The sequence below is a fragment of the Equus asinus genome, chromosome 26, assembly GCF_041296235.1.
Source record: "Equus asinus isolate D_3611 breed Donkey chromosome 26, EquAss-T2T_v2, whole genome shotgun sequence".
NCBI classification, from domain to species: Eukaryota; Metazoa; Chordata; class Mammalia; order Perissodactyla; family Equidae; genus Equus; species Equus asinus.
Window position 1 is genome coordinate 41162959 of NC_091815.1, and position 22972 is coordinate 41185930.

The 22972-nt window shown below is 42.3% G+C and overlaps 1 protein-coding gene across 3 annotated transcripts; it reads left to right on the forward strand.

Moving 5' to 3' along the window:
* The first annotated feature begins 5679 nt into the window (after window positions 1–5679).
* On the forward strand, window positions 5680–21996 carry LOC106825595 (zinc finger protein 530-like). Of its 3 annotated transcripts, none has more exons than XM_044759814.2 (3): window positions 5680–6431; window positions 9416–9542; window positions 11827–20720. In XM_044759814.2, the coding sequence occupies exons 1-3, from the start codon at window positions 6165–6167 to the stop codon at window positions 13464–13466; spliced, it is 2034 nt and encodes a 677-aa protein (XP_044615749.2). In that variant the 5' UTR covers window positions 5680–6164; the 3' UTR covers window positions 13467–20720. The 3 variants fall into 3 exon arrangements, with proteins under 3 accessions (XP_044615749.2, XP_070355711.1, XP_070355710.1); XM_070499609.1 differs by lacking the exon at window positions 5680–6431 and adding an exon at window positions 6456–8017 and having other exon boundaries at window positions 11827–21994; XM_070499610.1 differs by lacking the exon at window positions 9416–9542 and having other exon boundaries at window positions 6152–6431; window positions 11827–21996.
* The last annotated feature ends 976 nt before the right edge of the window (window positions 21997–22972 follow it).

A 22972-nucleotide genomic window follows, 5' to 3' on the forward strand; every position in this document is an offset into this window, starting at 1 on the left:
CAAAATTTCATGTTCTGCCCAAGAGGACGTGCATAAGATCCATTTCCTTAACGGCTTCCCAGCTCCACTGTAAAGCCTTTAGACATAAGGGACTCCATTTTGTTTCACATTTCACAAGGGATCTGCCTGCCACGAGGGTTGGGGCTCCCTCCTCAGAGGAAACTATGGCACCAAAGGTAGCATATTGTTTCAGAGGCAGATCCTTTTGTTGTTGCTATCTTTGCTGCCATCACAATTCATCCCCCGAGGGAGTAGGATATAAGAGATCCCATCCTTGGAGACCTGTGGCTCATGTTTAATTCTAAAAGAAGGCAGTTTGATGCCACTCCTCCTAAAACACTTGACAAGGTTTCTCAGCTCATGAGATTGCAAACCTCCCTGTCACTGTGCTGGGGCACTTTCAAGTCCTGCGACCCGTTGACATGCTAGCAGTCTCCTTAAAACCAAATGGTCTCCAAATCAGGATGCCACCCCACCTCCACCCCCAGCTCAGTGGAATGTTGCTGCTCTCCATCCCTTAGCCAGGATGTCCCTGAGAAAGCATGGGAACCAAAAAACAGCACACTTGACCAGACTTCCAGCAGTCATCTTAGTCTGGAATACTTGCCCATGATGGCCCTATTTTCACATTTGTTATAAGCTATTTGATCCTAAACTTTCATCAAAAAAATAACTATCAAGTGCAGCTGCACACTATTCTTGTGACTGTTGATCTTATTACTACTGTTCTGAGTACTTTTATTAATTTGCAGTTGAAAGGCCCTCTGGGGGATCAGAATTGGCCACCCCAAAATGTGTCTCTTTGGCTCGATTATTTTTTATTTTTATTTTTTTGAGGAAGACTATCCCTGACCTAACATCTGCCAATCCTCCTCTTTTTGCTGAGGAAGACTGGCCCTGGAGCTAACATCCATCCCCATCTTCCTCTATTTTATATGTGGAACACCTGCCACAGCATGGCTTGTCAAGCGGTGACATGTCCACACCCAGGATCCAAACTGGCGAACCCTGGGCCGCCAAAGCAGAAGGTGTGCACTCAACCGCTGCACTACCAGGCCAGCCCCTGGCTTAATTATTTTTAAGGACAAGAGACTCTGAAAGAAACTTTGACCTTCCCCCCTAACTGTCTAAAAGAATTTAAGATAAAAGGCCTGTCCACAGGACAGGCCATCACTATAGATAACACTGGGTCTCGGTAGACTGTGAGGGTCCTTGCTAAGTCCATTCTTATCAAAGTTCTGTCTACCAAACATTTGCTTTTCTATCTCCATGTGAATTGCATTTCTCCTCTTTGAAGTCCCAAGCCACTACCCCCAACATCCTCCTTTGTCTTTAGGTGAAGATGTCATTTAAGGCAGTGGGATTCCGCCATTCTGGCAAGTTACTCAGTTTTCCTGGGTTTCTCTCATGTACACATGTTATTAAACTTTGTTTGGTTTTCTTATGTTATTCTGTATCATGTCAATTAAATTCTTAGACCAGCCAGAAGGAACTAGAGGGTAGAGCAATTGTCTTCCTCCCCTACAACCCAATGCCTCCAAGTAAACCACTGTTTCAACATAGCACAGTAAATGCTGAGAATGACATCAGCAAGAGTGGGTTCCCACTTGGAAAGGATACCCCAGTCCCACATCCCAAGTGACATTGTCCTAGCCCATGAGCTCACTATAGGAGACGACAACACCTCAGATGACATCACTTCAGATCACATCACTCCAACTCAAGAGCTTGAAGTTTGAGGTGACTTTACCCCTTACACCAAAACCTTGGCCACAGCAATGCCCATGGACTGCCTCTCTTAAGGCACTAATTGGACACATTTATTACGTCTCTTCCTTTGATATTAGAATCCTACTATCTTTTCTGAGCTCTCTATCTGCTTAGCCCATGATCCTGGTCCTTGCACTCTGCTAAAGCGTACACCCCTACACTCCATGTCTAAAGGGAAATCTAGTAGAGTTTATTACTGACTGTGCCATTCCAAAAATTAATGGAGATTATTGCTTTCCCAGGAGGCACCGGCCTCATGTTAATCAGCCCCTTGAGCCCCTAAGTAGAGGACCACCCACTCCCCAGTCACTTCTCCTGATACACCTCTCCAGTTTTCCACCACGATCGCTTGTCTTGCATCTCTATGACCATCACAAACACTCCTTCCTCTTAATTACATGCAAATAGCATTAATCTTTACATATACTTTACTAACTTATCAGTTCATACCCTCCAACAACATAACCGCCAGACCTGCCACCTTGAGCTGAGCACGTTTCTAACACACTAAAATTCTACCAAGATATTGTAAGAGATCCCCCAAATTTCAGATTTTTTTCATTGCTAATGACATATAAATAGAAAATCTATTTATGGGCCAGCCTACAGGACCTTCTTATACCTCTACTGGTCTTTCTCCTTTTTAGTCTCATAGTAGAATGTTCTTCTGGGACAATTACTGCCTTCTACCTAAAAGCCTCCATTATCATCACACCAAAGTTTCCTTAATATGATGCCAAAACATCAGTGAATCAGTTGTATTCATCATATTTTTTACTTTCTGTACATTATTATGTTTTAACTTCTTAAAAATCCTTTCTGGCTGAGGAGAGATGCCCATCCTGGGGCTAGCCAATTCTTAGAGACAGCAAAGGGCCCAGTCAGGAGCATGCCTTTGATATGCAAACTAACTCATGCAGAGCCAGGCCTCCTCCATCTGGCCCATGCACCCCAGGAGGCAGTATTGCTCTGCCTTAATCATCTTAAGGCCAGGCTACCCGGCAACTATGGAGCACACTTACAGGTCAAAACCTGTCAAAATTATTCAAACTAGCCAATCCTAAATTGTTCACCCTGTGCATTCTTGCCTTTTCCTCTGAAACCCCAATAAAGGCTCCTGGTCCAGGCTCTTCCCTGGCTCCTGTTTCTGCTTCCTGACCCAAACCCAGTATTCTTTCTCTGGCCCTACATGGCAAGCTGTGCCTCTTGTTTCTAGGGGAACTGTGCGTGACAAACATTTTCTTTCAATGGCATTGACTTCTGCATCATCATCTAGTCACCTTTATAAATTCAGACCCAGCAGAGAAAAACTGTTAATAGGTATTTTAATATATTTACAGAGTTAATTTCATCAACTCTGTAGTTGATATTCCAAAAAGTTTTTTTTTTCCTGTGGGAATTGAAAAGTTTATTTGAAAGCCAATATTAAAAATAAACAAACATACGGCCCAGAATAGTGACAACACAATGTAAGAAGAAAGCTTTATATAAAACTTTTCATAATTTATTTGTTATTACCACAGGAAATTTTATTTAAATGTAGTTAAGCCCAGAACAGATAACTGGGTCCTAAAAAGTGTCTGCAAAAAACTAAAAATTCCTATATTCCTACACAGAGCAGGGAACATGTTCTTAAACTTGCACCAGAGTATCTTGAGGAAGAAACAGATACTTGGAGGGGTAGTATTAGCAGTAGAAGATCAAAACATTTTAATATTTTCTTCTCTTACAGCAAACACTGTTCTTATATTTCTATTTAGAAAAAGTTCAGACCCAGCCATGTTGGCTTAGTGGCTAAAGTTCCATGCCCTCTGCTTTGGCGTCCTGAGTTCTGTTCCCGGGCACAGAACCACACCACTCATCTGTCAGTAGCTATGTTGTGATGACAGCTCACATAGAAGAACCAGAAGAACTTACAACTATACGCAACTATGTGCTGGGACTTTGTGGGGGAAAAGGGAAGGAATAATGAGGAAGATTGGCAACAGCTAGCTTAGAGCGAATCATACTCTGCAAAAAAAAAAAAAAAAAAGAAAGAAAGAAAAATTTCAGACCTGTAGAAATACCTGAATAATAGTTTAATGAACACCAATATACCCTTGAACACTCATTTGCTCATCCTGTAGATTCACCTCATGTTTACATATTAGCAACCCCCCCATTTGTCAGCCCAAAGTAGTTTTGTGTTTATCTTCTAAGAATAAGAATTTATTCTTTTTTTATTTATTCATTTATTTTTTGCTGAGGAAGATTCACCCTGACCTAACATCTGTTGCCAATCTTCCTATTTTTCCTTTTTTTGTATGTGCGCTGCCACCACAGCATGGCCACTGACAGAGGAGTGGTATAGGTCTGTGCCCGGGAACCAAACCCTGGCCACCAAAGTGGAGAACACCAAAATTAACTACTAGGCCACTAGAGCTGTCCCAGAATGTATTCTTAAATATTTAGTCTCATCTTATATATTATAAATATTATATGTTATATATTTATTCTTATATACTCTTTTTTCATGTTTCCTGTCTGTTTTCCTTAAATAGTCTAAGGCTCACACGGGACAGGTTTGTCTTTCTTGTTTCCTGACTTGTCTCATGCACCTACAACAGTGCCTCAAACTCAGTAGGCAGTCATAGAACATTTATTAAAGAATTGAATATAGATAACACCCCAGATTCCACATCCATTTTTCCTTTTTACTGTTATGGGTACTTTTTAAAAGTCCTTTTTAACTATACTTCCAAGTATTGATCAATGTTTTCATAAATGAAAAAATAATCAAATTTCTGAAACAAAATCGTGGGTGTCCAGGTTCAGCATAGCTACTGCTTGAATAACTCTATCTCTTCCCAAACTCTGGTGTATCCTGTTCAATTTTCTTTAAGATTTTAACCTTTTTTTTTTTTACCCTTTACCGATGTTTTCCCAGAACTATCTGGCACTATATTTGAGTAACTACATAGTCATTGTTAATGGCTTTCAGTGATTTTCATTTCACAACTTATTCTAAGCTAATCTCAACTCCCCATGAGGACACCTTTCCTGCATTAACAGTGGGAATGATAGTCACTTCTCGTCAAAGAGATGAGATCTTGGTGTCCCAAAGCTTCCTCTCAGGGATCTTGTGTCCCCTTTGCACATATCCTCCTACTGTGAACACTATAGACATTGTCCTATTCCAAAATGACATTTGGTAAGTGGCTTTTCTCAAATACTTCTCAGGTTCCTAAAAGGAATTGAATGTATCTAAGGCTATGGAGTAAGAAATATATAGATACACCAGTGTTCCTCAATGAGTTGGACACAATCACTGACTATACAGGCAGGAGAGACATTTCCTTAGGAAGCAGAAACAGAGTTCCAGCTTTGTCCTCATGCTTCAGGGCAGTCTAACATCCCTTTTTGATCTTCTCTGTCCCCTCTCTGTGTGAAGTCTTTTTCTCTTGTTCCTGATCAGACATCCTGGAACTCACTAAGCTGACTCACTTTTCAGGCAACAGGCACTTGGAGGGAAAGAAGTAATATTAGTTAGGTTCCAGCTAAGAGTAGACACATTATATGTCTGAATGATACATCCCTTTGGATTTGTAGTCATTGGGAGCACCTAAAATAATACTTTTAGACACTGGGAGCGTGCTTGGCTTCAAGGAGTCTTAACATCTGTAAACACTTAGGTGATCAGTTGCAGACAACACTCCCCAGAAATCAGAATACAATCCTTTAAAGAGCAGCAAAGATCCCATCTCGCCCTCCAAAGCTGGAGATACTGATACCAACCCTGACATCAGTTTCCCTATATTAAACCCGGCATACATGGGGTTAAAACCAAAACACTCTTTCCCTGCTTACTCTCCAGCTTCCCGCCTCCAGAATCCACTGTCCTCCAAGGAGACAGACACCGCCAAGGACAAGCACCTGCATTCGCTGTCTCCTCCCAGCAAAGAGATACAGGCTGGTAGGAAAGCTGCTGATCAGCAAGGTCATGGGCTCCCTCCTCTCTGCAAGTAATCTCAAGGCCAAATACAGTCTGGTGTGAAAGCTCTGACCAGCAAGGCCATATGCTCCCCTTCTCCTACCTAAAACCCCAAATAAAAACCCTTCCTTTTAGCTTTTCAGGGAGTTTGGGATTTCAACGTTAGCTGCCCTCTCTCTTTGCTCAGCAGTGGGCAATAATAAAATTCCTACCTTCTTCCACTACCCCCAGTGCCAGAGATTGGCTTGCTACGCAAGGGGTGAGGGAACTCACTTCAGATTCTATATCAATACTACATCCCAGATCCTCTCCTGGTGCCTCTTCCCCTATAGGTCGCATCAGCAGCGGCCACATCTGGGCCCTTTGAAGGGTCAGAACTACATTACCCAGAGGACGCTGCGTGGGCGCCTTAGGCGTTGAGCCAATGAAGCCTCAAGAGAGGGGCATTTCAGTGCGTGCGCATCGAGTTGCGGCGGGACTTTCGTCCTCCTCCGCCTGGCGGTTATTTTGGTTGCTTTCTGGTGGATTTACCTCAATTACCCGTAGCCGGGTGGGAGCTGAGGTGCTGGACCGAGGAGGCACCAGGCCCGGGCCAGGGAGCGCCGCGCCCGGTGCCTCGTCTCCCGCCGCTCCCGGCCCCGCTCCGCCCCCGAGGCCGATGGCGGCGGCCGCGCGGAGGGAGCCGGCTCAGGTGAGCGCTCGGCTCCGGCCCGCCCCGCCCGCAGCGTAGCCCGAGCTCCAGCCCGAGGGCGGGCGCTGCTCCCGGGCCTGCAGCCCAGGCCCCAGGGTCGGGCCGGGGAGGCGCTCGTGGGGCCTGTGGCTGCGGGCGGGGGCCGGGCTGCGGGCGAGGGTCCCGGGCCGAGGGGACCCGGGGTCTGTCGTGTGTGTTCAGGAGGGAAGACCTTTGCTCTGACTGTGAGGCGAAGTCGCTGTTGGAGTAGCAGGCTGCCGTTCTCAGGAGGCTGGGAGCCGTGGAGAGTGGTGGACTGGAAAGGCTTCGCCTGAGCTAGGCTCTTAGGCATGTTCCAGAAGCTGCTCGGAGCACAGACTGGACAGGGACTGAGCGTGGGAGGCACAGGGGGATTTAGTCCTCGTCCAGAGTCTCACAGCTGATGAGAGTCAGCACTGAGGCCTGAGACGCAGAGAGAATGCCGTCATCCCAGGTGTCCTGGCAGCCGGGAGCCCGTGGAGCCCTGCCATGGTCACCTGCCTCTCAGCACTTCTTCACCCAGCCTGTCACAAGTACAGAAGCACTTCTGGACCCTACAGAGGGAGTGAGTGGAGGGTGTTGCAGAACCTCACTGATGCTGATCCTACTGATGATCTCTGGGATTGTGGTGTCCTGGGTCGAGGCCTTGAACCTGGGGAGCCTGGACAAATCCTAAGCCCAGGGTCCTCAGAGCAGGCGTCGGGTTATATGGAGTGGCTACTATTGCTGGCAACCGATGGAATGAGGTGTGGAGGAAGGTTGCCCCAGGTGTAGGTGCCAGTCTGTGCAGACTCTTGGAGGTGAGGCTGAACTGGTTTAAGAGAACCGGAAGTCTCCTTTCTTTTCCCTGGGGACAGAGAGCAAGGGGTCAGGAGTGAAGCCTGGAATGGCTCCCTGAGAAGTTGGGTGTCTCTTCTGGAGGATGGGAACGATGAGAGGTTTTGAGCAGAGGAGGGAGGTGATCTGACCCAGCTCTCCTCAGGCTCCCTGTGACTGCGGCATGGAGAACAGCCTGGGGGTGTGAGGAAAGTGGTGGGAGGACCAGGGAAAAGCAACTACAGTAGTCCAGGTGAGTGTCGATGACGCGGACCAGCGTGTTGGCCATGGAGGTGGTAGAAACGGTTGGATTCTGGCTCAGTGTTTTTCGGTAGGTCTGCTCTGATTTTCTGTTTTTGAAGGTGAGAGAGAAAAAGGTAGAAGTCAGGAATGACTGCAGGGTGTTTGGGTTTAGCAGCTGGAGGCAAGGAATTTTCATCAACTGGGATGTGGAATTCAGTAGTGGCATTAATTTTCATTCAGGATATTAGGAGTTCTATTTTCAACATGTTACGTTTTTGGCTACCTCAGACAATAAAAGAGTAGCGGCATTAAGTGGGGTAGCTGGACAAATAGGTCTGGGACTGTGGGGAGAGGTTCAGGATGGAGACGGCTGTAGAAGGTTGTGGGTACTATGTGAACCAAAGTGGAACTTTGTGTCTTATTTGGGTAGCCAAAACCTAATACCTATGTTTCTCACAGTTCTGGAAGCTGGGAAGTCCAAGATCAAAGTGCTGGCAGATCTATCCCTGGTGAACGGCTCTCTTCCTGTAATGCAGATGGCTGCCTTTTGGCTGTATCTCCATATAGCCTTTCCTTAGTGTAAGGCAGTGGAGAGAGCAAGAGATCTCTCTCTCTTCCTCTTTTATGTGTCCCACTTTCATGTCCTAATCTAAACCTCATTACCTCCCATAGCCCCCACCTCCAAATACCATCACAGTGGGGGTTAGGGCAGCTTTTGGGAGGACGAATACATTAAGTCCATAATGCTATGGGTTGCATTTAGTAGGAATAATGCTGGTTATCATGATGTTAATGGCAAGAAGAGGTGGATGGGTTATATAGACTGGTTCTTGCTTGGGCATTTAGATGGGAGGTCACAGACATCACAAACACTGATGAGAGAAGTGGCCATGGGAACAGTGTGGGACACAGGGTAAGCTCGCAGATGATTAAGGCCTATGGGGGGTGAGGATACATAAGAGAGATGTGGAGGCATAGGAGTAATGGAGGCCAGATGACAGTGAGGCCAGGACTAGTGCTTATTCACTGCTGTGTGGGCTCTCTGGGATTTTGTCATGACCTTGTTGTGTCTGGGGGGTTTCAGTCAGGTGGGTGGATTAGACTAGGGACATAGGTGGTCATCTGGGAGAGTCACTGTACCTGGGGTAGAAAGCCTCTGGGACTGGGTTTCGAATGAGGGTTAGGAGGAGAAAGGAAGGCTGTGACTGGTGAGAGCATGTCAAGTGCAGCACAAGTGAAAGAGTAAGTGGGTCATAGGTATGTGAAATCCACAGTTGGTTCTGAGTGCTGAGGTTAAAGCAAGGAACAGAGTCGCGTAGAGACCTGTAGAGCAGGATTCTGGGCTGCCAATGGCAGTGAGGACCTTTGGAGGTCTGGGGTAGTACTGGATTCTGTTTAAATTTGCCAAGCACTTAGATGCCATGTGTTGAATAACATGTAGGAAGGACAGGGAGATGCCTATGGTGCAGGGCAGGGAAGAAGTGGTGATTGTGAGAGAGAGATGCCGTAGAAGGAGTGATGTCTGTGTGGAGAGGGAGAGTGAGCTGATAGCCCAAGTGCCCTGCATTGAAGACATAAAGGTGAAAAGTGAGCCCATACCCTTGGTTGTGTCTGGGAGGCATGGTCTAGGGGATCCTAGGAGAATTGCCTGACAAGAGGGGGTGCTTCCCTGCATGCCAGGTGCAGAGCTGAGGTGTTGTCTGTCTGCCCACCTGCCTCTTGCTGTGGGTGGACGCAGGGATCAAAGGGACCATGAGGAGAGAGTGTGCATCAGTGACGCCAGGGCCTGGTAACTCCTCTGAGATGGGGAAATGGGGAGGAAGGTGAGCAGTGGATAGTAGAATGGATAGATGTACTTCCACTAGGAGAGAAGCTGATCTTGGAATGAACTGTTGTCATCATGACAGGGCTGTGTGACCTTTGAAGATGTGGTCATTTACTTCTCCCAGGAGGAGTGGGTGCTCCTTGATGAGGCACAGAGGATCTTATACCATGATGTGATGCTGGAGAACTTTGTACTTACAACATCCCTGGGTAAGGCCTTCACGTTCCTCCCAGTGTTCTTAGCTGGTCTGTCTCTCCCCCTGTCCCAGATACAGCTCTGTCCTTTCCATAGCCAGATTATGGGCTCTGCTAGCTTCCCCACTTCCTTGGCATATGTACTGCAGGTGCCCCCGCTAAGCTGTGTGCACTACCCCAAGCAATGCACTCCCCATGCAACCCTAACACCCGTTACCCTAAGGTGTGTATGGTAGGATTTGGGAGTCAGGGATCTTGGAATCAACCTAATGGATTTCCCCTCACTTGCCCTCTCCCTGTTTGGATGACTTTGTCCAGATCCATAGCACCTTGTGCAACAGGTTCTAACTGCTTTCACTTTTTTCTTTTTCTTTTTTTTTTTGGTGAGGAAGATTGGCTCTGAGCTAACATTTGTTGCCAATCTTCCTCTTTTTGCTTGAGGAAGATTGTCGCTGAGCTAACATCTGTGCCAGTCTTCCTCTATTTTGTATGTGGGATGCCACCGCAGCATGGCTGGATGAGCGGTCTGTAGGTCCGTGCCCAGCATCTGAACTTGCAAACCCTGGGCTGCCAAAGCAGAGCGCACAAACTTAAGCGCTACGTATTTTAACATAGAGTTAAAAATTGTTTTTCTACGATGAGAACTCTTAAGATTTCCTCATATTGCCTGTATCAGGAGTTACAGGCATTGTCATGGTCGCTGCTTATATGGTCCATAGGCTTTTCTTGAAGACCCTCCTTTGAGATTTTATTATAATATTCTTTTCTTTCCTGGGGTCTGTTTCCTGAGTTGCTCTGGGACAGTACTTACCACTCACATCTCCTGTCTTTCCCGAAGGCCTTGCTTCATTCAGGTCTCATGTAGTTACACAACTGGGAATGCAGGGAGAACCTTGGTTGTTTCATAGGGTAGATGTGGCAAGATGGTCTCAGAGGAGGCCTGGCCCTGGTGAGTGGGACCTGGGGGAGGACATGACCTTATGGCTGTGTTCAGATCATACCAGGAACCCGCCCTATGTACAGGAGTGTTTTGGTGAAAATGCCACTGACCATACATCATTTCTACACTTTCTTCTACATTCTTGACATTTTCCTGGTTTGTCATTTCATCTGTGACTCCAGTCCCTGGCTGCACGCACCTTTCTGACTTCCATGCACCACTCGTACCTCTCCACTGCGTGGTCTGCAGTTCTCCCACTGTGACCCACACATAATGTGTGAGAGGTGAGCACATATCCTTAAATAGTCCTTGAACACCAGATACTCAGTTCCACTTATATTTTCCTGGACCTGGACACAACCATCCTGCATAACATGGACATGTTCCCATGACAAGGTCATGCTGAAGGCTGTTGGCAGAAGTGTGAGTCGGTGATCCCGCTTCTCTCTTTTTCCCATAAGGTCTCCCCCATTCTGTGATCGTTAGAGCCACAGTACTGCAAAGCAGCCTGCCCTTTCTTCAAATAGCTGTCAGCTCCCTCTTCCTGAAAACATTCCCATGGATTCATTCTTTGGTTTCAATGTACAGATCTTCCTCAACTTATGATGGGATTATGTCCCAATAAACCCATAATAAGTTGAAAATATCTTAAGTCAAGAATGCACTTAATACAGCTAACCTCCTGAACATCGTAGCTTAGCCTGACTTACCTTAAATGTGCTCAGAACAGTTACATTCCCTACATTAGGGCCAAATTATCTAACACGAAATTTATTTTATAATAAAGTGTTGAATACCTCATGTAATTTATTTATTTATTTATTTATGCTGAGGAAGATTCATCCTTAGCAACATCTGTTGCCACCTTCCTCTATTTTGTATGTGGGATGCCGCCACAGCATGGCTGATAAGTGGTGAAGGTCCATGCCTGGAATCTGAACCTGCAAACCCAAGCCACCAAAGCAGAGCACACGAACTTAACCACTAGGCCCCGGGGCCAGGCCCTCATGTAATTTGTTGAATACTATACTGAAGGTGAAAAACAGGATGGTTCTATGGGTACAGAATGGTTCTAAGTGTATCAGTTGTTTACCCACATGATCTTATGGCTACTTGGGTGCTGTGGCTTGCTGTTGCTGCCCAGCATCTCAAGAGAGTTGCTAGCCTGAGAAAAGATCAAAATTTAAAGTATGGTTTCTACTGAAAGCATATTGCTTTCAAACCATCATAAAGTCAAAAAATTGTCAGTCAAAGCATCATGAGTAAGGGACCATCTGTGTGTGTATGACACATTTTCAATTGGACTTCCCTGTCCCACCTAAGTTAACATGCACTATATCAATATTTCTCTGCTTTCAGATTGCTGGTGTGGAGCAGAGGATGAGGAGATACCTTCAGAACAGAGCATTTCTGTAGATGCAGTGTCACAGATCAGGACTTCCAAGGCAGGTCCATTGACCCAGAAGACTCACCCCTGTGAGAAGTGTGTTTCAGTGTTGAAAGACGTGTTTCACCTGACTGAGCTCCAAACAACATATTCTGGGCATAAACCATGCTTTGGTGGGGTATCAAGAGGTTTTTGGTTCAGTGCAAACCTTCAACAGTACCAAAAGCATGGCAGTGGAGAGGAAATCTTCAAAATGAACATAGACTGGACCTCATTTGTGACGAACTGCAGATACCACATGTCAGGGAAGCCCCTCACCTGTGGGGAGAGCGGAAAGGACTTTTTAGCTACCTCAGGCCTTCTCCTGCACCAGGCCACTCCCAATGGTGAGAAGCCACACAGCAACATTGACTGTGAGGAGGCCTTTAACAGTAGAAAAAGTTATGACAAGTGGATTGAATGTAGGAAAGTTTTCAGCAACACAAACACTGTTCATCACCAGAGAGTATGCACTAGAGAAGGTCTTGATGAGTGTAGCAAATGTGGAAACGCTTTCAGCTGCAAATACAAATTTGTTCAGCACCAGCCAATTCATATTAGAGAATGGCCTTATAAGTGTGGTGAATGTGTGAAATTATTCACCCACGAAACCTACCTCATTCAACACTGCAAAGTTCACTCTGGAGCAAAGCCTTATGAGTGCATTGAATGTGGGAGATCTTTTAGCTGGAAATCTGACCTCATTCAACACCAAAGAGTTCACACTGGAGAAAGGCCTTATGCGTGCAGTGAATGTGGGAAATCCTTTAGCCAAAGCTCAGGCCTCCTTCGACACAAGAAAGCTCACACTAGAGCAAGGCTTCATGAGTGCGCTGAATGTGGGAAAGCTTTTGGATGTAAATCCAAACTTGTTGGGCACCAGAGAATTCACACTGGAGCAAGGCCTTATGAGTGTGCTGAATGTGGCAAATTCTTTAGACAAAGCTCCAGCCTCGTTCAACACCAGAGAATTCACACTGGAGCAAGGCCTTATGAGTGCATTGAATGTGGCAAATCCTTTAGCAAGAAATCTGTCCTCATTCAACACCAAAGAGTTCACACTGGAGAAAGGCCTTATGAGTGCAGAGAATGTGGAAAATTCTTTAGCCAGAAATCTATCCTCATTCGACACCAAAGAGTTCATACTGGAGAAAGGCCTTATGAGTGCAGTGAATGTGGAAAAGCTTTTAGATGTAAATCCAAACTTGTTGGGCACCAGAGAATTCACAGTGGAGCAAGGCCTTATGAGTGTTCTGAATGTGGCAAATTCTTTAGACAAAGCTCCAGCCTCGTTCAACACCAGAGAATTCACACTGGAGCAAGGCCTTATAAATGTGGCGAATGTGGGAAATCTTTTAGCCAAAGTGCCATTCTCATTCAGCACCAGAGAGTTCATACTGGAGAAAGACCATATGAGTGCAATGAATGTGGGAAATCCTTTAGCCAAAGTTCCAGCCTCATTCAGCACCAGAGAGTTCACACAGGAGCAAGGCCTTATGAGTGCACTGAATGTGGGAAGTCTTTTAGCCAGAGCTCTGGCCTCCTTCAACATAGGAGAGCTCACCTGCAGTGAATGTGGGAAATCTTTTAACTGCAAATGACCTCAGTAAACACTGAAGAGTTCACTCTGAAAAAAGGCCTTAGATATGCAGAGAATGTGCTCTTTCGTTACTTAGTATAACAGCATTGGAGTAAGTTCTCTGAGGAGCCATCTGCCTGAATTGAGCCTCTCATAAATGGGACATACATAGACTGGAGATTCTCCATACATTTTAGTTATGTGGGAAGCATGTGTAACCTGCCCGTGGTCTTTATCAGATTTATGTCACTGCCAGTGGCAGAATCCCTGTTACCTCTACCACCTGGCAGGTCCAGACCATGTGTATCAGTCACCACCCTAGTACACTCAGTGATGCTGACCTGTTTGCTTTCCATTTTGTTGGAGGAAGCATGAGTATCCTGAGCCCTTATAGGGTCTTTATTCCCTTCTCTCTGACGAGTCAGGGCATGGACTTGACCCATTGTTGTCCCAGAGAACAGTATCTGAGTTCTGCTGATGGCTTGCAGAGAAAGACTAGCTTTTTTAGGTATGTATTTGGTCTCAGGTATTGTTTGTGATGAAGTTTTCTGCCTTCCACGTCTCCAAATCAAAAACTACCTGTCGCATACACATTGCTCTGTTTGTGCAATAATAAAGACCTTTTTTTAAAAAAGCACCTTTAATCTTGGAAATTCTACTTACTGTTTGGGGTAGTTTGAAAGCACAATAGAACTGTTAACTTGAGGGTTAAACAACTTTTGTGGGGATCCAAACTTTGGGTGCTTCAGAGTGCACAGTATGATGGCTACATATAGTGCTCCCCAGTTTTGGCCTAGTTTGCATTGTTGCCAAGGCCTTCTAGGAGAGACTGCTTTGTGGTCCTAATTTTTTGCCTGGATACCAGAGGTCTGTGGGCTCAGAGGTCACCCTGAGGAAGAGGCAGTTGTGAAACCTTCAGTGATTCTGGAGACAACATGAAATTCTTTTTTTTTTGCTGAAGATTCCCTGAGCTAACATCCATTGCCAGTCCTCCTTTTTTCTTTCTTGCTTGAGGAAGATTAGCCCTGAGCTAACATCTGTGCCAATCTTCCTCTATTTTTTTTTTGTGTGTGTGGGACACCACCACAGCATGGCTGGTGAGAGGCATAGGGGTCTGAACCTGCAAACCCAGGCTGCCAAAGTGGAGTGTGCAGAACTTTAAGTAGCCATGGAGCTGGGCCCGAATCTTTCTTGCTCACAGGGGATAGCACATAATACTCAGCACTGCTGAGGGGAATCTTAATCCCAGTTCATACAAGGGAGCCATACACCTTGATACTCAGAATTCAGTAGACTAGTGTCACTAGTTGTAAGACGGTAGGGGTAAGGGAGACAGCGATTGGACAGAAACATGGGATTAATAGAGAGTGGAGACTGCAACAAACTAGATAGAATGTGCCTCTTCTAAAGATGCATCCACGATTGTTCTAGTGACAATGACTGTGGAATGAGTGTGTAGAGAAATCTCAGAACCTGCAGGTATGTTTATCCAGTGTAGTTGAAATCACTGGTAGACAATCGTGTCCCAAACGGTAATGTTTGTGGATTCCTGTAGCCTCTCTGATTTTTTCACATCAAGGCCATTGCTATACAGGCAAAAAAAGGATGGAGAGAAACGACGTCCTGTAGTCCAGGGGTGTGGCTTTTGTTAACCAGTCAGCAATCCTCTTGACTCAGGTGGAAATGGCCTTCTTTGTTTGGTAGTATTTTGTGCCACCAAGGGAAGACTGTCCTCAAGGCGTAAGGAATGAGCTAGGGGACTCAATACATATTTATCAAACCTGATTCTCTTCCATGTATAATCAAGTATGTTTTTCCATTTTTCTGTTTATGAATATTTGGGTTATTCTAGTGTTTAGCTATTTTAAAGCTGATATGAATACTTTTTACAATTGTTCATATGGATATGTTTCATTTTCTTGTATTAATAACTCAGAATGCAATGCCTGAGTCATGAGATAGGTGAATATTTAAGTGTTTATGAAACTCCCAAACTGTAATCTCAAATGGTTGGTTGTTTCTGCATTCCTACCAGCAGTGTGTGAGAGTTCCAGTTCCTTCACACCCTAGTCAATACACAGTAAGGTCACTTTTTTCTTTTAGAGATTGTTTTTTTTTTTAAAGATTGGCACCTGAGCTAACATCTGTTGCCAATCTTTTTTCTTCTTCTTCTTTTCCTCAAAACTCCCCCAGTATATAGTTGTATGTTATAGTTGTAGGTCCTTCTGGCTCTGCTATGTGGGATGCCAGCTCACCATAGCTTGATGAGCGGTGCTAGGTCCACACCTAGGATCCAAACTGGCAAAACCCCAGGCTCCCAAAGTGGAGCGCGCAAACTTAACGACTTGGTCATGGGGCTGGCCCCAGCAAGGTCACTGTTTAATTTTACCCTTTTAAAATAAGTTTGTAGTGGTGTCTCACTGGTTTTAATTGCATTTTGGTAAGGATGTATGATGTTGAGCATTATTTTGTGTGTTTGTACTTGCGTATCTTCTGTAAAATGCCTATTATCTTTGGCCTATTTTCTATTTTATGAATTTTGTCTGTGTGCCTTTAGTAACAAAAAAAGACAAGTGATAAAGACACTTTGGAATTTTACTTATTTTCAACTATGTGAGTGAGGTCTTTGCTTCATAGAATAATTGTTTTTGAATACTGTAAGAATATTTTGTCATTTTTTCCTCAATTTTTATTTTTTATTGAGGTAATATTGATTTATAACATTATGTAAACTTCAGGTTTATATCCTTATATTTCAACTTCTGTATAGACTGCATCACGTTTACCACCCAAGGTCTAATTGGCCATCCACCACTGTACAAATGTGCCCCTGTACCCCTTTTGTCATCTGCCCATTGCTCTTCCCTTCTGGTAACAGCAATCTAGTCTCCTTATCTATGTGTTTGCTTTTCTTCCACCTATGAGAGAAATCACACGGTATTTGTCTTTCTCTGTCTGACTTAGTTCACTTAGCATAATACCCTCAAGGAATGTACATGTTGTTACAAATGTCAAGGTTTCATCTTTTTTTATGGGTGTGTAGTATTCTGTTCTACATATATATATATGTATCTTTATCCATTCATCCACTGATGGGCATTTAGGTTGTTTCCACCTCTTGGCTATTGTGAATAATGCTTCAGTGAACACAGGGGTGCATATATATTTTCAAATTTATGTTTTTGTGTTCTTTGGATAAATACCCAGAAGTGGTATAGCTGGATCATATGGTAGTTCCATTCTTAATTTTTCAAGCAATCTCAATAGTGTTTGCCTCAATGACTGCGCCAATTTACATTCCCGCCAGCAATATTCGAGGCTTCCCTTTTCTCCACATCCTCTCCAATGCTTATTTCCCGTCTCTTTAATAATAGCCATTCTGACAATCATCAGATGACATTTCATTGTGGTTTTGATTTGCATTTTCTTAATAGTTAATGATGTTGAACATCTTTTTGTGTGCCTCTTGGCCATCTCTATCTTTTTTGGGAAAATGTCCATCAAATCCTCTGCCTATGTTTTTAGTTGGGTTATTTGTTTTTTTGTTATTGAGTTGTATGTGTTCTTTATCTATTTTGGCCATTAACCCCTTATCAGATATATGATTTGCAAATATCTTCTCCCAATTGTTAGGTTGTGTTTTTGTTTTTTGTTGTTTTGTTTTTTTTTTTAACTTTTTATTGCGATTACGATAGTTTACAACCTTGTGAAATTTCAGTTGTACATTATTGTTTGTCAGTCGTGTTGTTGGTGCACCGCTTCACCCTTTGTGCCCCCCCTTTCCCCTGGTAACCACTAATCTGTTCTCTTTGTCTACATGTTTAACTTCCATATGTGAGTGGAGTCATACAGAGATTGTCTTTCTCTATCGAGCTTATTTCACTTAATGTAATGCCCTCAAGGTCCATCCATGTTGTTGTGAGTGGGACGATTTTATCCTTTTTGTGGCTGAGTAGTATTCTATTGTGTATATATATGTATATATACACATGCATATATATATACACCATATCTTCTTTATCCAGTCATCATTTGATGGGCACGTAGGTTGCTTCCACGTCTTAGCTATTGTAAATAATTCTGCAATGAACACAGGAGTGCATGGGACTTTTGGAATTGCTGATTTCAAGTTCTTTGGATAGATACCCAGTAGTGGGATGGCTGGGTCATAAGGTATTTCTATTTTTAATTTTTTGAGGACTCTCCATACTGTTTTCCGTAGTGGCTGCACCAGTGTGCATTCCCACCAGCAGTGTATGAGCGTTTCTTTTTCTCTGGTTGTGTTTTTGTTTTGTTGATGGTTTCCTTTGCCATGAAGAAGCCTTTTAGTCTGATGTAATTCTATTAGTTTATTTTTTCTTTTATTTCCTTTATCTGAGGAGACATGATATTCAAAATGATGCTGCTAAGACCAATGTCATAGAGTATAGTGCCTATATTTTCTTCTAGGAGTTTTATGGTTTCAGATCTTACATTCAAGACTTTAATCCATTTTCAGTTACTCTGTGTATGGTGTAAGATAATGGTCTACTTTCATTCTTTTGCATATGACTGTCTAGTTTTCCCAACACCATTTATTGAAGAGACTTCCCTTTCCCCATTGTATGTTCTTGGCTTCTTTGTTGGAAATTAGCTGTCCATAGATGTGTAGGTTTATTTCTGGGCTCTTGATTCTGTTCCACTGATCTGAGTGTCTGTTTTTGTGCCAGTACCATGCTGTTTTGATTACTATAGTTTTGTAGTATATTTTGAAGTCATCTCCAGCTTTGTTCTTTTTTCTCAGGATTGCTTTGGCTATTTGGGGTCTTTTGTTATTCCATCAAATTTTAGGATTCTTTGTTCTATTTCTTTGAAAAATCTCATTGGGATTTGGTAGGGATTGCACTGACTCTGTAGATTGCTTTAGGTAATATGGACATTTTAACTATGTTAGTTCTTCCAGTCTGAGCACAGGGTATCTTTCCATTTCTTTGTGTCTTCCTCAATTTCTTTCAAGAGTATCTTATAGTTTTTATTGTACAGGTCTTTCATCTCCTTGGTTAAATTTATTCCTAGGCATTTTAAATTTTTTGTTGCAATTGTAAATGACAATGTATTCTTGATTTCTCTTTCTGCTAGTTTGTTATTAGTGTATAGAAACACTACCAGTTTTTGTATGTTTATTTTGTATACTGTGCCTTTAATGCATTCATATTATTTCCAAAAGTTTTTTGGCAGATTCTTTAGAGTTTTCTGTATATAAAATCATGTCACCTGCAAATAGGGACAGTTTCACTTCTTGCCTTCCAATTTGGATAACCTTTATTTCTTTTTCTTGCCTAATTGCTCTGGCTAAGACTCTCAATACAACGTTGAATAAGAGTGGTGAGAGTGGGCATCCTTGTCTTGTTCCTGTTCTGAGAGGGATAGCTTTCAGTTTTTTACCATTGTCTATGATGTTAGCTGTGGCTTTGTTGTATATGGCCTTTATTATTTTGAGGTACTCTCCTTCTATACTTCTTTTATTGACAGTTTTTATCATAAATAGATGCTGAATCTTGTCAAATTCTTTCTTAACATCTATTTGAGATGACCATGTGATTTCTTCATTTTGTTATTGTAGTGTATCACCTTGATTGATTTGCTGATGTTGAACCATCCTTGCATCCCTGGAATAAATCCCGCTTGATCATGGTGTATGGTCCTTTTAATGTATTGGATTAGATTTGTTAATATTTTGTTGAGCATTTTTGCATCTATGTTCATCAGCAGTATTGGCCTGTAATTTTATAATCACAATGTTTCTAATGATTCTAAAAAGAGGGAAGGGTAGAGAGCAGGAGAGACAAAAGATTTAGCAAGGCCCCTAAGGAAGAGAGGACACATGAGGACAGACTGCAAGGGAAAGACCTGGATCTATGCTGCCTCTTATGAGATGTGAGCACTACAAAGCAGAAATGAGAACACCTTCCTTGTTTTGTGCCTAGTTTGCTAAATTACAAATAATTTTAGGATCAGGTTCAGTCTCTCTTGTTCCTGGTTCTGTCCACAATCTGACTTGGTCATAGTAAATGCTTAAATATATGAGAGGGAAGGGCGAATTTATAAATGGACAATATTCAGAGACATATATTCTGACATTTACAGTTTATAGTTATCTGACCAGTTTATGAAATTGTTTTGTCCAGCAGGCAAAGCAGAGCCTAGAGACATGGGGATCTGTGCTGATGAGCAAAAAGGGGCTGAGGGCAGGGAAGCATGCAGTCATAAGTGCACTGGTGTTCACCAGCCACCAGCTGGATTCACGAGAGTGAGACAAGTAAAAGGTAAAGAATGAAGACAGTGAATTAAAGGAGAAAAATGTGCTCACCAGGATGAAGATTATCTGAGTGGCTCTGGTCTCAGCAGAGCATTGAGGGGTGCCATTTTGGCTGTGAATGTGTAGAACATTCTGCTTATGTCTGTACAAGATGAATATCATGGAGCCACTGGCCCAAACCATAAGCCCCAAACTCAATACATCAATGAAAGAAAATATCACTAAATACAATAAGGATATATTTCTGTCAATAATAGTGCTGGAACAGTACCCTAAGTCCTTTCTCTCTGTGTGGTTTTGGCTTTTCCTTGCATCTACAATATACAGAGGAATAATACTATTTACCAGCATGTGAAGCATCCAGCAGATGATAATGGAAAATCTAATGTACTTGGAGGCATTGGCCTTGACCTCCATCCACTGGGGTCTGCTAGGGCTGATTGTGATAGCCTGAACACCACTCAAGATACAGGTAGTGCCAAGGGACACCGCTTTGGCCACTCTGTGAAGATAGAAAACTAGTTTGCAACCCAAATCATCCAGAAAGTATTTCATTCCCAAAGCTACCTTTGTCAGAGGAATTCCTCTAGAGAGAAAAACCAAATGGTTGGCTAAAATCAGGTTCTTGAGAATCAATCCATTTGCCTTAACTTCCCTCCAATGCAGTATATGAAGGCATAGCCACAAAGGAGCGAGATGTTGCCCAGGATCCTAGCTCCCATCTGAGAGACAAAGATGATTCCCATTGTCAGGTTCTTGGATGGCATTGAGTCAAGAGGACAATAAGTATGTTCAGAGACAGTCAATGCTAGACGGAAATGCCCGTGGTGTGTTTTATCAAGGCAATTTAAGTCCACTGCTTACCACTAACCACTTTTTTCCTCACTCAGAAATGCATGCTACAAAAATACATTCTTTATTTTGAATGCTTGTTGTTAGGATAATATATAAATATACAACAAATATATATATATATATATATATAAATGTATTGTTTAGCTTTTTCTACTAATTCCCATCCATATTTATCTTGTCCTTATATAATATACCATTTTCTGTTCTATTTGTGTTACAATATCTTTCTGCACAGTGCTTTAGTCAAATGTCCCTTTGCTAGTTAAGTAATTATTCCATAGGGCAGTCTCCTATTTTTATGAAAAAACAGGAATCCAAACTACAATATGAATGACCTATTTTATAGTAGAATAGTAACAGAATAATTCACCATGAACAAATTGGGTTAGTCAATGTAAGCATAGTTCCACATAAGGATGGCAAAGTCAAAGATTTATTCCTGTTTCACTCAAGTGTAAATATACAATGGCCATTATCACAGCAAGTATTTGAAAATATTAAGATCTACCCCAAACAACAGGACATACAAATTAAAATATAAATTACTGTAAAGAAAAAACATTAAATGATTTCATTTGTAGAAGATATAATTACCTTCTTTTCATGTATAGAGGATTAATTAAAAATTTAGTAGAATTAATGAGACCAAAATACAAGAAAAATGTATACAAAATCAATAGTTTTCATATATTTCAACATCGATTAAGATAAAAATATATTTAAAATACTTACAACTTCCTTACATTTCCATAAAAGCCTTGAGCAATGAAGACAAGAAAAGTGCATTACCTGAACAGTGAAAACAATTCTATGGCATTAATAGGATCCATTAATAAACGGAGACCCTGGATCTGTCCCTAGATATGATCAGGAGAAGGAGCTCCAGTGTTACATGATGAATCTATGACATTATTGCAATTCTAATCAGCTACCAAGATATGTCTAAATTGTTACATTTAAAATTATTTAAAGAATAATTAGACCAATAAATGTGAACTGGCAAATTATACTATTTAATTATTTATATTTTACTATATAATAATTTTATAATAATTTGTAAATAATTATAAATGTGAACAAGAGGAATGGTGCCATACTATTTATCAAATTATTCCATAAAGATATATATATATATTAAAATATGGTGTTTATGTGTATATAAAACACATATACTGATACACTGAATAAAGAATCCTTCAACGGGACTCTTTTTGTATTGTATTGTAAGCTTAAAGAAATAGGAACATTCTGGTCCTATTAACCACGACAGGATCCAATTTGGGCAATGTCCCCTGGGAGATGTCTTGTCAGATGGTGGCAGGAATGTTTTGAGGTTGCTCTAAGAGTGATATGGGGGAGGGTGGAGCTCTGGACTGAGATAATGACAATAAAAATGTTAAAATAAATATACATTTTACAAATTATTCAGAAGAGTTGTGTCGAAGCTCTCTACATCACAGGTAACTTATGCTCTTACCAGATCAAGAGGGGTTTACAGTCACTGACACATATCGCAATTTGATGAACTCTAAACACAAACTATGGAATCTTTCAAAATTTCAGTGTTGGAGTCCCAGTTTCTCATGAGTTAGCTGAAGGACTATAAGTTATTTGAATTTTTTTTTTCTTTTTGGCAAAATCGTAGGGTTTGGCTTCCTAGCCTTCTAATTTCCTCTTAGCGTTCATTTCATTAACTATGACATGTGCCAGCATACATCTCTCCCCCTTCTCTGCTGCAGAATTTAAATATGTCCTTTTCTAGCAACACACACACACACAAACACACACAGAGGGAACAAATTCAACTCTTCATCAAAGCAACTAATAATGAGATTCTGGAAGGCATGGAGACTCCTGGGTGAGAAAATTGAAAGAGCAAAATGAGAATAAATACACCAAAGAATGAGATTAGAAAACATCCATGGAAAACCGGAGAAACAGATCACAAGAAATATTAGAATCATGTGCCTGCTAAAGACACTGGATGTTTTTGCTCTCTGAAACCTGTGTTCACGAAATCAACTTTCCCTTTAAGACTGCTTTACTTTCTCCGAGAGAAATCCTTTGGAGGACCGCAGATACTGTCTACAGAGAAACACTCATGGTCTCCTTTAATCACATCTGGGGCTCAGAGTTAGGGTAATGAACATTCACATTCCAACAATTTTTATTTTTATTTTATCAAGTACATAGAGGCTACCCATGATCTGAGAATTTATCAAATGTCACATCATCCTTCATCACACACATGGAGATAACAATGTTATGTCTCTTGCTGATCCTGAGAGTACAGCTTGAAATTCTAACTACAGAATTATCATCTGAAGTAACAGAAAGTCAGATCCCC